The 15,495-nt window shown below is 36.7% G+C and overlaps 1 protein-coding gene across 3 annotated transcripts in view; it reads right to left on the bottom strand.

Annotated features, from left to right (window-relative positions):
• SLC12A2 (solute carrier family 12 member 2) overlaps positions 1–15,495 on the bottom strand; it is a 59,204-nt gene that overhangs the window by 28,484 nt on the left and 15,225 nt on the right. For all 3 annotated transcript variants that reach the window (XM_027667583.1, XM_027667581.1, XM_027667584.1), the window contains exons 2-9: positions 12,147–12,266; positions 10,339–10,414; positions 9,639–9,734; positions 8,017–8,156; positions 7,269–7,379; positions 4,195–4,303; positions 3,620–3,747; positions 3,447–3,531 (exon numbers count right to left, since the gene is read on the bottom strand). In XM_027667583.1, the coding sequence (XP_027523384.1) occupies positions 3,447–3,531; positions 3,620–3,747; positions 4,195–4,303; positions 7,269–7,379; positions 8,017–8,156; positions 9,639–9,734; positions 10,339–10,414; positions 12,147–12,266 (865 nt within the window). The remainder of the gene's footprint in view (positions 1–3,446; positions 3,532–3,619; positions 3,748–4,194; positions 4,304–7,268; positions 7,380–8,016; positions 8,157–9,638; positions 9,735–10,338; positions 10,415–12,146; positions 12,267–15,495) is intronic.

Here is a 15,495-nt window from a genome sequence, read left to right as displayed (position 1 = left end):
CTGCAGTTACTTTTTTCCCCAGTCAATATGGCTCAGAAATTTAAAAAAAATTGAACAGTTTGTCATGAAGTCTGTTGCAAGCCATTTCCCAACATTTAAACAAATCATCTCCCATGTGACCATGGTATTTTGAGTTGGTTTCCTGGTGAAAAACAAAGCCACACAGTACCATTCCTTCCACATTTTTAAAATAGTTATCACCTTAATTGCTATCTACAGTTCATCTATGATTATTTATAATTTCTGCTGGTCAACAGAATGGTGAAGACACATTAATTCAGCCTGTAAATACTAAGAAAAATAACTAAAAGTACTAAAAGGCCATAAGCCTTCTACATCAAGGTTTCTTATCTCATACAGGATAAAAATTAGAGTAGACTAAGTATTATTTAATATTTTATGGTTTAATAGTTGAGGCAGTCAAATGTTTGTTTGGACACAGCAAATACTTCCAAGAACAGGAATTAAACAAGGAATTGGGAAGAAAAAGTCTATATAGCAACAGTCAGTAAAATTCTCTTACTTTGATCTTTTAGCAACTTGAATGACAAGGAGGTTCTGGCAACTAGAACACCTGAGGACCTAAACTATTTAATTGCAAAATGGGAAGGGCACAGACGTGCTGCAAGTTTAACTTTCTCCAGTCATATTCCTGGACATCTATGTAAATTGTCTCTCTTCCACTGGGAAAATTAATTCCTAATTACCTATACCATATTCATATTGCTTCTCAGCCATTAGAACTTGCCTTACCACAGTAAAACCTGGTCCCATTAGACAGATATTACTTAATCCTTCCACTCCTCAGATTTCCTTTTTAGTTACTTAATTAGGTTCAATTGATTAAATTACAGTACAAATTTCCTATACTCAACACCTGTCTTATGCTTTTTGTAAGCACGTGGAGGGGCTGAGGTTTTTTTTGTCTTTTTCTGTTTTAAATGGAATTAAAAGCTCTGTAAAAGGAAAATGTTTCTTCTCCTCCACCACGCAAGTATTTGCCCCAGACACTCAAGCAGTATATAATGGGTGGGACAATACAGTTCCCAGCTGAACTATTTGTAGGTAACATTTTGTTGGTGACAGACTACAGTGGCAGGCCCAGTAAGTTCAGCAACCTTTTAAATACCTACCACGCACTATCACAACCCTCCTCTGCCTCATTTTTTCATAGTTCAGATCCAACTGGCTAGCAGGACTTTCAGACACAGATTCGAAGTGTGACAGAAAGGAATAATGGCACTAGGAATTAATCTGGGCCTTACTATGAAAGGATGTGGAACATAAGCCAGCTGGGCTGGCTCTGTTCACAGCAGAAGACACTTAAATCTACGTAACAGTCTGGACTCTGTATTTAATGCTTTTTCAGAAAAGTTTTATAGATTTATACAGTTCTGGCAATATTTTCCGTGAGAACCTCTAGGTCTTCTTTCTGGTAAAAACAGTATTTCCCCTTTTCACAGGCATTTATAAGCACGTTCCTGCCAAAGTCAAATGAAGTTTTGCCATGCTATAAGCCTGAGAAGGTTAAAAGACCATCTATATCACATATTTCCTTAACTACATGAATTCCAGAGGTACCATCCTGAGTCCCTTAGATTGTAGTTCAGAATTTTAAACTTCACCACTGCTACAAGCATCTACAGTTAGGCTCTTGTTAATTAGTTTTACTTTCCAAAGTACAGGAAGCACGTCTTAAGCCTACTCAGAACTTTGGCTTATTTTTTATTAGTGCTTCCCTCCCTTTTAAAGCAATTAATGTTCTTTGAAATTGATCTTTCAAGAATTCTGATGCCAAATTTGCCTATGACATCTGCCTTCTGCCACTTGCCTGTTTGCACTAGTCCTTTGCTAAAATATGAAACTGCATACTTTCTCCTCACAGTTATTATCTTTTTGAAATAGCTGCCTAGTTCTATCAGCAGGACTAGCAATTTTCCTTTTTTCAAGCCTTTTCTATTCAGTTTAAACCTCTTACTTGCTACAGAGCATAAAAATACTGAGCTAAGTTCAGAACATCATCTTCTTCAGCTATGACTGCTCAGCAACCTCAGCCCCTTCAAAGGTTATGACCTGCTTACCACTACTCTGGAAGAGGGATAAAAGTATTTGTATTTGTCCAATATGCCTAATTCAATGCCTTGAAAAAAAGCCAAATTTCACTTATAATCGCTGACTTCTGCTGCCCTTTTCTAGCGAGCATCCAACAATTCCACATTCAGTTGGTTTTGCAAACTGCTTTTTTTGTCACTATTTTATATTGCATTTTTCATGCTTGGAAGATGATCAAAGTATTCCATTAACAAGTGAGTATTAACAAGCATTTTATTCTCATGTGGGCTGAAGTTCCAAAGTATTCAAATTTGGTAGCAGAGGTCTCTGCAGTCAATCTAATTAGGCAATAAGTGTAGGCCATTATTGCTGCATAAAACACAATCACCACAGAGCAACTATTTGGCAGAGTTACACTCCAGTGTTAGCCAACAGAGGCAGGCTAGCAAGATTGGTATCTTAAAAAAGGAAATCTCATTAGTGGTAAGATCAGTGGTACTCTTATAAATGAGAATTTCATTCAAAAGGCAGCACAGCTATGATAGAACAAGGTCTTTCATATAAGAAAACTGATTATTGCTGCCAGAAAGTAGTTTATATGATATGAATGAAAACATTTCCAACCACAGGCAAGAAATATGCAAGATACAATTACAATCTTAGAATCTTAAGGTTACTAGAATTACTTTTATGGATGGCAAAAACCTGGTTAACCACTGCTGCTCTAGAGTAAAACTGGTATCCAACTCCAATGCAACTTCTACAGAGAATTTCAACCCATTGTGGGGAGAGGAACACTGGGAAGAGAAACTGTACAAGACTCAGATTAGTCTATGAGTGTTTCTCCTCTTTCCACATGAAAATAAAACCACAGAACACGTTTCTAACATGACGTTTCTGACAGTGGATGACTAAGGCATAACTCAGTCTCCTCCCTCAGCTGGGCAACTACTGCTCAAGCATTCTCACCAAAGTGCTTCCTTCACTCCAAGGAGTGGCTGATTACTACCATCCTCAAATCAATTAGTTCAGTGAGTGTTAGTTCAGTGAGTATTTCCTAAAAATACACTTTTTAACTCAGGGATTATCCCATTGCTAAACTGTAAATCCTTTAACACAAATAACTGCAACAAATGAGGAAACATCCATATGGAGTCTTTTGTTATCTTTAGTCTGAAGCAGTCACCAGTCTTAGGAAAATATTTCAGGAAATTATAAAACCAGTTGAAAACTGAATTTCCAACAGTAAAAATTAGAAACTTTTGGCTATTACTTTCCTGTGCAGGGAAGTCAATTACATAATGGCTTTATGTAATAAATTACATACAACCACATCAAAATACATCCTCAGAATGAACATGAAAGGATAAAAGTTAAAAACATTCTCTATTTACCTACAGATACTGCAATTCCTACGTAAACCAATGTAGTGATTAAGATGGCCAACAGCGTTCCTTTAGGTATGGCTGACTGAGGATCCTGAAAGAAAAATGTCAGTGGACAGTGATGACAGAGATAAACGCACACTCCAGTGGCCATGAACAGTGTTTCCTCATCCACTACTCACCGCAAGGTCCCCTGAGATATTTGCACCAGCAAGTATGCCAGTTGCAGCAGGGAAGAAAATAGCAAATACAGAAAAGAAAGTTTCATCCTCTCGGAAATCGGGTCCAAAATTCTCCATAAATATTTCGGCTGTAGGGAAAGATTTAAAGTCTATCACTATTTTTATAGAAGTTACAGTATTAAACCATTCCAGTCATTACTAGACCCATGAAAAACATGAAAGTCACAGCTCTATGACCTTCTTAAAATTAAGTGCAGAACAGTTGAGCCCTTATTTATCACTTCAACTCAAAGTAAAATTAACACAGTAAACTTACATAGCTTTTATAACCAGAAAAAGTACTTACAGTATCATACAGTTTTTTTAAATTTAATATATTCAATATTAAGAAGTCAGGACCAAGTTTTGGCCCAATAGCTTTAAAGGACAAAACTGCAAAACTCTGAAAGAATCAGGAAACAAAAAAACCTCTATAGTAAATGGGACTATAACCTATATTAAACTTAATTTTAACAGCCTATTTCTCTTTTGCAAAAAAGGTATTGTTTGCAATACTGTAAACTGTTCCAGCACACCTTTATAACCGAAGAATCCTTTGGGCTTCTTGCTATCCAAAGGAATAAATGTTCCTATGACGAAGTCTCCAATAGCAAGTATGAGGATCACCAGCAGGACTATCTGTGCCTGAAACATAATGACTGCAGTCACCCAGAAGAACTTGTTCTCTTCACAGTATCAAGTGTTGTGCTCTAAAATGTAAATGTTTGCTTGATTCCAAATTCAGCTTAATCTTATCAGCATGTTTTCCACAAATAAATAAGGAAAGCTGGAAAGAACTGGCACAAAGATTTTTAATGAACAAATAGGAATAATTTCCAAGTTTAATATCTAATCAAAAGTTCATTTTTACCAAGTCCCTCGAAGTCATACGTCTAAAAACAGAATGCTTAAACGAACTATTTTCTCTATATATAGGCCTTCCAGAACAAATTTGGCTATGAAAATAGCCAAATGCAACACAAATGCTACTATTGCCTTATAAAGCGTGATCATAATACTTTGCCTTATACTTCAGTATGTGATATTTACTAAAAATTTTATTACATCTGGAATCAAACAGCTTTGGTTTCCTACTTTATGCAATGAACTAGGTTATTTTGCTACATTCTTATGTTGTCAACACTTATTTATGGAATTGTAGACTACAACATGTAGTTGTTAATTTCTAGTTTTCTTGAGGCTTCTTTGATCGCAACCTAGATTTTTTAGTCACTCTTCCACAGAACCCTACAAATGGAAAAAAAAGCACTTTTAAACCATCTAACACCTCCAAAGTGTGAATAAAGATAAATACAGGCACTGAAGAGATACTTCAGGTTCTACATTTAAGTAAGCAACCACACTGCTCTGTTATCTTCTGAGTTATTTTGATTCCTTAGAAAGGCATGCGCCAGTGGCATAGGGAAAGCTATTAAAAGACTTTTTTCACACCTAGGATCAGAAATTAATGTGCAATAGCACTGTGGCATTGCTCATTCCTACAAGTAGAAGTTTTCAGTTCACACAGCCTCCCAAGAAAACAAGGCAGAAAAGTGATAAACAGAGCATAATGTCCTGGAGCAGATTTAAAAGTCTACCTGAAGAAACCAGTTTGTCCATCAAACCTAAATCTTTGTAAAGCCTCAGGAATAGGGAAGAGGTGTGAGGATTCAGCTGGGTGCTTACAGAAGTCTTTGATAAAACCAGAGAATTCAACATGAAGTTATCACAGAGCAATCGTCACAAGTTACTGGATTTTTCCAGTCACAAACCTAGGCTTCTCCCTTAAGATAGGGGTGTTTGCTGAGTATTTTCCTTAAATTCAAAAGACTGAAAGAATGGGCTTTAACACAATACACTTCTTCAGCACAAGGAGTTGAGCAGTAAGAGATCACAAACTCTGAAAAGCCATTTTTCAAAACAGACTTCCCTGGAATCCCACTCTCTCTTAGCTTTTAGATCTATTTCAAAAGCATCACTATAGATTCCCCCTGTTCCACTTTCCAAGGCGTTTTCTAAGATGTGGGTAAAGCATAGGAGAACATCACAGATACCGTAATCAAGAGGAAAGCATGAGTGTTTTGCTATGCTGAGTTGTACGTTAGCCCACATGAAATGCTCGTTTGACAGGTTCAGTTGCTTATCACTGCTCCCACCAGCCCTCTTCCATGAGGCAGAAACCAAGACAAGCTTTGACTTCTGAACTGAGCACTGGATTTTGGAAAGCTACCCATTCCCTAGTAAGGATGGCACTGTAGTGATACCACAATTCGGGTTTGATATAAAAACACTAAACAGGGGTATTTCCATGCAAGCAATTGTTATATAATTGCTCATGGTATACAGCAAAAGCAAGATATTTCCTGTGACTTGAAGTGGCAGTGGCCACAGGGTTAAATAACAGCTAATTCATTAAAAGGAAAAACTAGACAGTTCAGAGTAAGGAGGTCAGCATTGTTCGAAGCTAGGTGTATAAAGACACCATTACAAATTCAAGGTTACGGACAGGGAAGTACTACTTGAGAAGTGTAAACAGTTTTTACAGAAGTTCAGTTTAAAAGTACGTGCCAAAGTCAATTTCTGCAAGTTTCTTTTCTCCCTGTAGTAGATCTTCACTCACTTCTATGACTCCTATTTCTAGGGTTGGAAGCAACCACGACAACAAACTCTCATTTCGTTATGAATATCATCATCTTCTTGATGCACGAGCATAAAAAACTTTTAACGCTTCATGAAGAAGTTCCTTCAGTGCAGAAAATAAAGAGTTATAGTGATACAAGTATCAGTTGGGAAGGGAGACCCTGTGAGAGGCTCTTCTCAATTATTTCTGAGCACATTATGGACAGATATTCAGAAAAAGCCCACCAGGTGCAGGAAACAAAGCAAACTACAGTGCCTAACAATGCCAAGAAGAAAAAAATCATGCAACCTCTATATTAAGGTACTCTAAGATCTCTTAACTGTTTGTTTTCATGAACAGTTGACCAACAAAAAATTGACCTAAGACACTGCAGCCACAGTAAGATGAAGGAAGTAGGTTTACCCTCCTACACATTCATCACCAAAAACATTCAAAACCTCTCTCATTGCTGGGCCCAGTGAATGCATCTCCCTGTCTGGCTGTTTCCAAGTAAAAACCAAACCAGGAGAGAATGGAAGAGAACGGAAGAACACTGGTTTTAAGTCAGCAGAAACTACATAGCTTTGGACTGGCTTCCTGTACTTTTCATCCACAGAACTCACCTGAAGTCTGCAGTAAGAGAAAATTCCCATGCTAAAGTTCTTACCTTTTCTTCTTGTGCTGTAGTTGCCCAGAATAGGGCAGTATCATTAACTTATTAAGAGTAGATCATGATGGATTTTAGGTTCTCATAGATGCTTAAGCTTCCAATGAAGGGAAGTGGTCTAAGAACTGAAATGCTGTCCAGACCTGCACATGCCAGTGCCAAACCAGGAGCTATTACATAAAAAGCAACTGACTGACTTCTAACATACCACCATGCAGTAGTGAATACACTAAATATATTAAATATAAGTCAAATAACCGAGGTACAAAAATCGAATCAGCATTATGAAGCAGAGAATGAAAGAAAAAGATGGGGTTCCTTACTTTTGCTTCCCATTCCATTCCTGCAATGGAAATACCCAGCAGTATAACCACTGTAATAGCCCCTATGATTCTGATATCATTCATTTCATCAATCATCAATGTTCCATTTTCCTAATGAAACAAAGAAAAAAAAAACCACAGTCATATATTCATCAGGTAATTATCTTCACATCTATAGAATAGCATTTTATTTACTGTCATTTATTAGTAGCTAATCTCTATACCACAAATTCACTAATTTTAAATTCCCTTTAAGGATACAAGTAAATAGCTTTTTTGCCTTGTGTTTACATCAATGCATCTTCTAAATGGAAATGACTGGGGTTGTTTGGGTCCTTCAGATTGGGGAAAAGAAAGCTCCAGCAATATTTAAAGGGGGCTTATAAGAAAGATGGGGACAGACTTTTGGACAGGGCTTGTAGTAAGTGATAGGACAAGGAGGAATTTTTTTGGACTAAAAGAGGGCAGATTTAGACTAGACAATAGGAAGAAACATTTCACAGCAAGAGTGGTCAAACATTAGGACGGGTTGTCCAGGGAGGCTGTAGATGTCCCATTCCTGAAAGTGTCCAAGGCCAGGTTGGATAGGGTTTGGAGAAACCTAGCCTAGTGGAAGGTATCCCTGCCCATGGTAGGGGGTTTAACGGGATGAGCTTTAAGGTCCCTCCCAACCTCAACCATTCTGGGTTTAGATCACAGCTCAAACTTGCATAAAGTGTAATCAATACAACTACTATCATTCGTGTACCTTGAGTAGCTCCACAACTGTCTCTGCAAAGCCAACAACATACATTGCTACTGCTACAGCGTTGGCAAATGCAAAAATCAGACCTATAGCACCACCAAACTCTGGCCCCAGACTTCGTGAAATTAAGTAATATGCTCCCCCTGAAAAAAAGAAAAACAAAAGACAAAAAAACCCACATGACAGAGCCAAAGAACAGTCATCAGCAATTTAATGTTTACATGAACCAGAATCTACTTATTCTTGTACCTTCCCTGATGTATTAGAAAATAGTCCTAAACTCAGTATTTTAGGGACAGACATGCTGAAGTGTCAGAAATATATCTGAACCACAGTTTATGCACCACATCATATTTTTCAGCTATGTAACCAGTTCTCTGGGTAAAAAAACAAATTGTAAAACAAACAGCAGTATTATTGGGCTTTTTGCTTCAAACTGCTGAAAGCACTTGTGTACTGTTCTGCTACTAAACATCTTCTTTAGTTATAGATCAAGAAACTGGCAAAGCCAACTGTAATAAGCCCACTAATGTCCCAAATCTCCAGGATCTGTTTCTTAAAGCTCTGTTGTGTTAAATGAGTTTTCTGCATTAGAAAATGTAGCAAAGGCACATTACTCAAATTTAGAGCTAAGATTTCTAGAAGCAACAAAGTCCTCCAGCTTCAGTTTGAAGTTATTGAGTGAGGAAATCATTAATTTCACTGCCTTACACTTCTTGTGCAAATCATATGTATGCAGCCAGCCTGGCCACACTCTGAATGCCTCATGTAACATAAAAAAAAAAATCTTACTGTAGTACAAGATTTTTATAGAAACAATTGCGATTTTATTCTACAGTGCTGCCCATTCAGCACTTGAAATTTTCCAATGAAGTACTGTATTTCAAGAGAGACTAAAAAAAGGGAAAATCTGATAAGCATAATACAATTAAAAAAGTAGAAAGGGCATTTAGAAACTAAGCTTGACATAATGCTCATCGCTGCTCTTTCCCATTATATCTGCTTACTGTGTGATACTGAGGCTTTTCTCTTCATTCTTAACCTTAATGAAGACAGTTTTATAAGTTTCTATTTTAATTCCACCACACTTTCTACTAGTAGTAGTCTTGTATGTTATGAAGCAGTCTGACCATGTTAGACCAACCACTTACAAAAATATTTATACAAATTGCTGACAACAGCACATAAACCATGAAAGAGAATGAAAACCATCAACCTCAGGGAAGCTGGAGGTAACCAAGCATTTGAAGAGTTACTTGTGTGTAGATTTATTTTAGGACATGAACACATACAAGCATATGTGCACAGTGCAGATGCAGGAGACTATTAAGACCCCATTATTCCTGGATATGTATCCCTAAAAAGCTTTGTATTCTAGAAGTTAAGAATAATGTTTCTTTCACAGTGGAAAAGAAGCCACTAGTCAGATCAAATTAGCAGGCTAACTATTGACTTTTTGTTAGCATGACTGTTTATTTATGTGACTGCTTAGTCAATAAATAAACATTATTTATATGACTGTTTAGTCAAATACAGAACACAAAGAAGAATCTTCTCCTCAGCAACCTTAAAGTGTGCACTTCACAGTGAGGAAAGCTTTAAAAACTTTATGAAAGTTGGGTTACCTCCTCTTACAAACCCATTTGTGGCTATTGCTGAAGTAGAGAGTCCTGTAATAGTTGTCACAACAGTGGCCATTCCAATCACCAAGACAGACAGACCTTTGGGAAAAAGGGGAGGAAAACAGCGTAAGCCCAGTGGTATTAAACAATACAGATTTTCAACTTAACTCCATTTAAATACCTGATCCTGCAAAAACAACACAAATTTACTGTGCATGATTCCACACATTCAGGTAAAAGGCTTCTCCTCTCCCCTTTTGTAAAGAGAAGTTTCCAGGATACAAATAAAACTGGGTAAATGTTCTCTCAAATCAGCAAGGTAAGAGCTGCATCCCTGAGCTTCAAGAAAACATAATCTTTTTGCAGATCAGAGATTTTGCACAGTCCAATACAAAGGCAAGTCTTTGAAAAGAATTGTTTACATGCTACACGGTCTATACTCAAATTTCAATAACCACAGATCAAAAGTTTAGCTCTACAGTTCACTGAAGAATTAAAAATGCCCATTTTAAATTACATGCCTTACACCTAAACGAAAAAGTCTAAGTAAGTGCCTCAAGTTTTGGTAAGGGTAAATTACCATAAAAATGGGCAATATCAAGGTCATTTTCTACTCCTTTTGGAGTGTAAGCTCAGGATCAACACCTCTTTTGGATCACATTTAAAAGTCACTGAAATAAAATAACAGCATTAGTACACGTACCTATCCCAGCTTGTCCTACAATCCATGATAGTCTGATGAAGAGCATCACCCCCCAAATATTTAACATGCATCGTACCTAATATAAAACAGAAATTTTACAATGGTTAGGTCTTACATCCGCAGTCACTTTCACTAGGTTTTCATTTCAGTTTTTAACATTCTTGAAATTATCTTGCTGTCTTTCCTCACCACTTTTTAAATTATTTCACAAGAATAGACTCTGTTATTAGACAAGTTAACATTTGATTAAAAAAAAAAGGAACCTAAATAAAATTTAGAAGTTACTACCTTGAACACAGATAAAGTTCATTCAATATCTGACACTTGCAGTACGTCTTCACCAAACAATAAAAATAATTTAGACCCCAACCTTCAGGATCCAAAATGCATACTACAGAACACATAACTAAAAATAAGACACAGGTCTACTATGACTGTGAGGTCTACAATCCCAGTTCAGATCTCCCACAAACTCTCTCAAAAAGAAATGCACTAAAGCAATATCCTAAAACAACCACTACAACTTCTCACTCCTAAAACTTTTGTGTCTTACAACACAGCTGCGCAATAACAGGATGGAGGGTTGCATGTTTTTTTAATCCTTGCATTTAAAACCCTTAGCTCCCAATAAAAGTAGAATTTGCACTGTGTAGAATTTAGACAGGAAAATAAAAACAAATCTTGGGTCTCTCTCTTACCTAAACAATAGGATGTCAATCCTGCAAAGAGAAGGGAGACCTTCTCCAAACCACAGAAGTTTTCAAGTCTTTTGCTAAATGCAGATCACCTGAGCTGAAAATATTCATCCACACAGCTTATGCTTATTAGGAAATATTAACTATAACTTCCAAACCATTAAAAATTATATCATCCATCTAGAAAATTTTAAATTGACTTCGGAAGAAACCTTCAGCAACGTTTACTCTGTAACTCTTTAATTTCAGAACACTGCTTACAACAATAGTCCTATATAGAATTTGGGTTTCACAGCTACCACAGACATTCTCCTTCTTTCAAGGCAGGGAACGTAGCTACTTCAAGACTTGTTAGGAAGTTGCTAATGCACAGTGGAAATTAGCTGAACTAAAGTTAGGTATTCTGAATGCTCGAGTTCAGCATATTTTTAACCAACTGCCTTGTTTGCAGCCAGCACTATAAATTCTCAGAGCTTTGGAGAATACATATTAACCCTCTCTTTGCCAAAATACTAAAAATATATTAATATGTACTTGAAATAAAAAACTCCCATGCAACCCATAATTTTTCACTACTCCAAATCAGTTTTTTTCACTATTACTACATTGTATTTAGTGTCAAAAGACTTCCACAGCTTAGAACATGACTTTTTGTAACATGCTGAACAAAATTTAAATATTTAACCCTGGTCAAGTTTTGTTATATACTGACAGGTATTCTCCTCAAAACATCATTTTTTGTTTCACGCAGTCCCGATTCAAAGTGGACACACATTGAGTGTATTCTCTCCATTTACATTAGTCATTTAAAATTCATAAATTTTTTTTTTACTACATATGAATACTTAATATGATCTTTTTCCTTCTTGGAAATTATGCAACTTAAACTCAAAAATGTGCTAAGAAACCATAATCCCCTAAAAACTTGAAGTCCTGAAGTACTTACTTCCTTAAAATTCAGTAAAGTTGGAGCAACCCTTCCTAAAATTATTTTTGCATCTCTCATACATATCATCTTTTGTTTATACTGCACTATCACAACACCTCTCAAAAAAGATGATTATTAGAAAGATTGTATCTGTAAGAAACTTAAGTATAACACATCAAACTTACCAATACACCTTTTATCCATCCAAATTTGACCACCCCTTTGCTATCAGGTGTGTAAGTGACAGCTGCTTCCCCGGCTGCGGTGCCTTCTTCACCATTTGCATAGCCATCTTCAAAAGGCTCCTTGGAAAACAAACAAAGAAAAAGTTAATATATTATGTGATTGAAAGAGCGGAGTGTGCATGTGATACTTATGTTGTAAAAAAACCCAACCCCTCTGCTTGCATAAACAGAAAAATTAAAGAATGACGCAGCTGAAGTTTTGAGCTGTTCCTTTATGTTCTTTGCACAATGCACATCTTGGATTTCAAAGAATGTAACAAACTTAAAAGAGCAAACTGTTAGAAGCCACTGTAATAAGTATTTTCAAGAACCAGTTCTACATCCCCTAAAAAAGCAAACACTTAGTCTCAGAAAAATGGCTAGAAGATTTCAAATGCAGTGATTTCTACAGCACAAGAGGTTTTACTTCTTAATCTGGAAGCATTTACTGTTCTACCACAAGTTACTGATGTCAGCTGTAGCGTTTCATGTAGTTCAGACCTACCTGTCATTTGATCAAATTTTCAGGAAATATATTATTCACTTCTCTGTAAACTATTCTACTATTCATTGTAAGGTGACTCTGGTGGGAAGAAGGGTGGGAGATTGGCTTTTCAGGGAAAAGGAGGGAAGAGAAATCTCTTCCCACTTTTCCCAGTTTAAATGGGAAGGATGATAGATGTAGAAAACATCAGTCCCATGGACAAAGACAAACTCAGGGCTTTTCTTTACAATTTTACTCCCAACCTCACAATGCAGAAATATTAACTATCTGATATACATTAAAAATTATGTCTATATACACTTAAAAGGCAGTTTTGTTTTGCCAAGCAAACACCTGAGCATTTAAGCTCAAATACTTTCTACATTTGCTGTAAGAAATCTGTAAGAAGCACTCTAAGCAAAGTATGTTAATTATCCAAGGCAACAAGTATTAAGAATGGATACCCTAGAAAGACTCTGAATACCATTTAACAAATCAGCTCAAGCAGTGTATTATGAAGCTGGCTGCAAACCAGAGGGCTTAGAAAACACTTAAACCATTAGAGGTTCAATCCCAATGAGGTAAAGGGCAGAACCCACATTTGCTAAATAAAACACAAAGTAGAGTGGACACAAACAATGCTTTCAAGAAATATGTGCCATACTGAAGAAGAATTAGGGTAAGGTATTTAATAAATTATTTATATTCTTGATGCATTAATACCAAATATACTCTAAGTACAGAATCAAAAGAAAATATTTCTAAACCTGTCTATTACAAAGGATGCCACCTATAGCCCCTTATAACCAGCAGTAAACACACAAAACAGATCTAAAAAAAAAATCAGATTATGTCAACCTTATCCACTGACATATTCATGTCAGTGCTTCTCTCACTGACTCTGAATTATGAAATTCTCATAAAGCCATGCGTACCTGCAACACACCTGGAGATCCTGTAAGGCATAAGCTTTCCACCACTAGACAGAATCATGATCGGTTTTCCAGACCATTACCTTTAACAGTGAGTTTTCTTGAAGAGTACATTTTATCGACTCCAGAAGGGGTTTTTAAAAAATAGACATATAAGTGTTTTATATATATGTGTGTGTATATATACTGTATTACATATATTAAACACATGACAAAAAGAAAACCAGGAGTTATACAGTTTGCTGAACTGCAGCTCTTCTAGGTAAAAGAGAACTAACTAATGGCTGTAATTCTCGGGAGATTTGCATTGCCTTTGACCAGATTAATCTATTGATTTTCTGATTATTTGCATTCAGGCACTCAAGCCAAATCAAGTAGTGGTAGATTTAGATCCATTAGAGTGGTAGAAGAACAGTGAGGACCAAAAAAAAGACAATTTCCATGCTGCTACATTTCAGATACGCTGACCTGCCTAAACCAGAACAAAGGAAACATAAAGCCCCCTACTCAGGCTCACAACAGAAGAGGAGGAGAAGACCGACTGCCGTGGTCCGGTAGCCTAGAAATGCAGGAGTAAACCATAAAATCCTTCTAGTATGCATGTCTCTCTCAGATTCTGCTATTTCCAGGAGCACTCACCGGAAGTTTCCCCCCACTTCTCCCCCACCCACTTTCAGAATGCAAAGATGCATTAGAACAAGGGAAAGATTACAAAACATGTTCACAATACAACAAAACTGCCAGTCAAGAACATAACTGTATAACCACTCGTTACTTCTTCATATAAAACACATTCTTATTTGTCACAGAAAACCATCACATTATACCTGCAACAATCAAATCTACACTGTAACATTCATGTTATCTATGTAATTTTTCAGCTCTGGCCAAGAAAACTGACACTACTAGGCAATATCTGCTATTACAAAAACAAACATAATGTCTCTAACAGAAACAACAAAACTGTTCTTTGAGAAGACTAGTCAGGGAGGATCGAGGAAGGACAGAAGTAATTTGCATCTTCACGTCCTAAAATACTGTTTTAGGACTAAAGCAGTTAATGTTTTTTTTTCTTTTTTCTTTTTTTTTTTTTAAACAAGCTTGGAGTTTGTTTACTGCATGTTTATGTTCTACGAGAAGGTGGAGAATATCTTATTATCTAATGTAAGAAAGAATCATATACTTGAGCATGTGAACATGGCTTGCCAGGTGTTGGTAGAATCTGCACAAATCAACGAGGTGACCTCCAGACGTCCCTTTCAACCTCAACCATCATGTCACAGCTACATGTTTTACTGTAGTGTTCGAAAAAGCCCCATAGCTCAGCCTGTTGTACTCCATGAAGGAGATAATGGCTCACAACTGGTGTTCTGAGTTATCAGTTACCAGATCAGCCCCAGGATAGCACACTGTGAACACAAGGAAGTTTTGTTCTGTATGTCTCATCTCTCCACACAATGCAATATTTCTTAGGAAAATATTTTGAAGCACAAGCAAAATGTAATAACTGAAAGGTTACTCCTGGTTATCAGTGCTAGTGGGCGCCCAATAAAGCACCAGTGAGAACAGATATTACAGTGTGGGCACAAAAGAATTCCACCACTACATAAGGCTCTAAGTTCAGCCCTCTAATGCAAGATTAAGAAAGCACCACTGTGGTTTCAGCTGTAAATCAAGCAGTGTAGTATTTTTCATGCTTGTACTCATGAGGATACAATGCTTCTACTCAAGTTATATACTGAATGGAAAAAACTGCACCAGAACTATTTTAGAACAGCAATACATGTACGATAAGATCTTCATAAACAGATTGGAGGAGATCTGTTCATAAACAGATTGGATTTGGAGGAGGTGTAACAATAGGGGAAAGAAAAGAGGTTTTAGCATTTCAGAT

Source organism: Corapipo altera, unplaced genomic scaffold, assembly GCF_003945725.1.
Source record: "Corapipo altera isolate COAL_440 unplaced genomic scaffold, ASM394572v1 61003, whole genome shotgun sequence".
In the NCBI taxonomy this organism is placed as follows: Eukaryota; Metazoa; Chordata; class Aves; order Passeriformes; family Pipridae; genus Corapipo; species Corapipo altera.
Note: the sequence above shows the minus strand (reverse complement) of the source record. Positions and strands in the feature narration are given on the sequence as shown.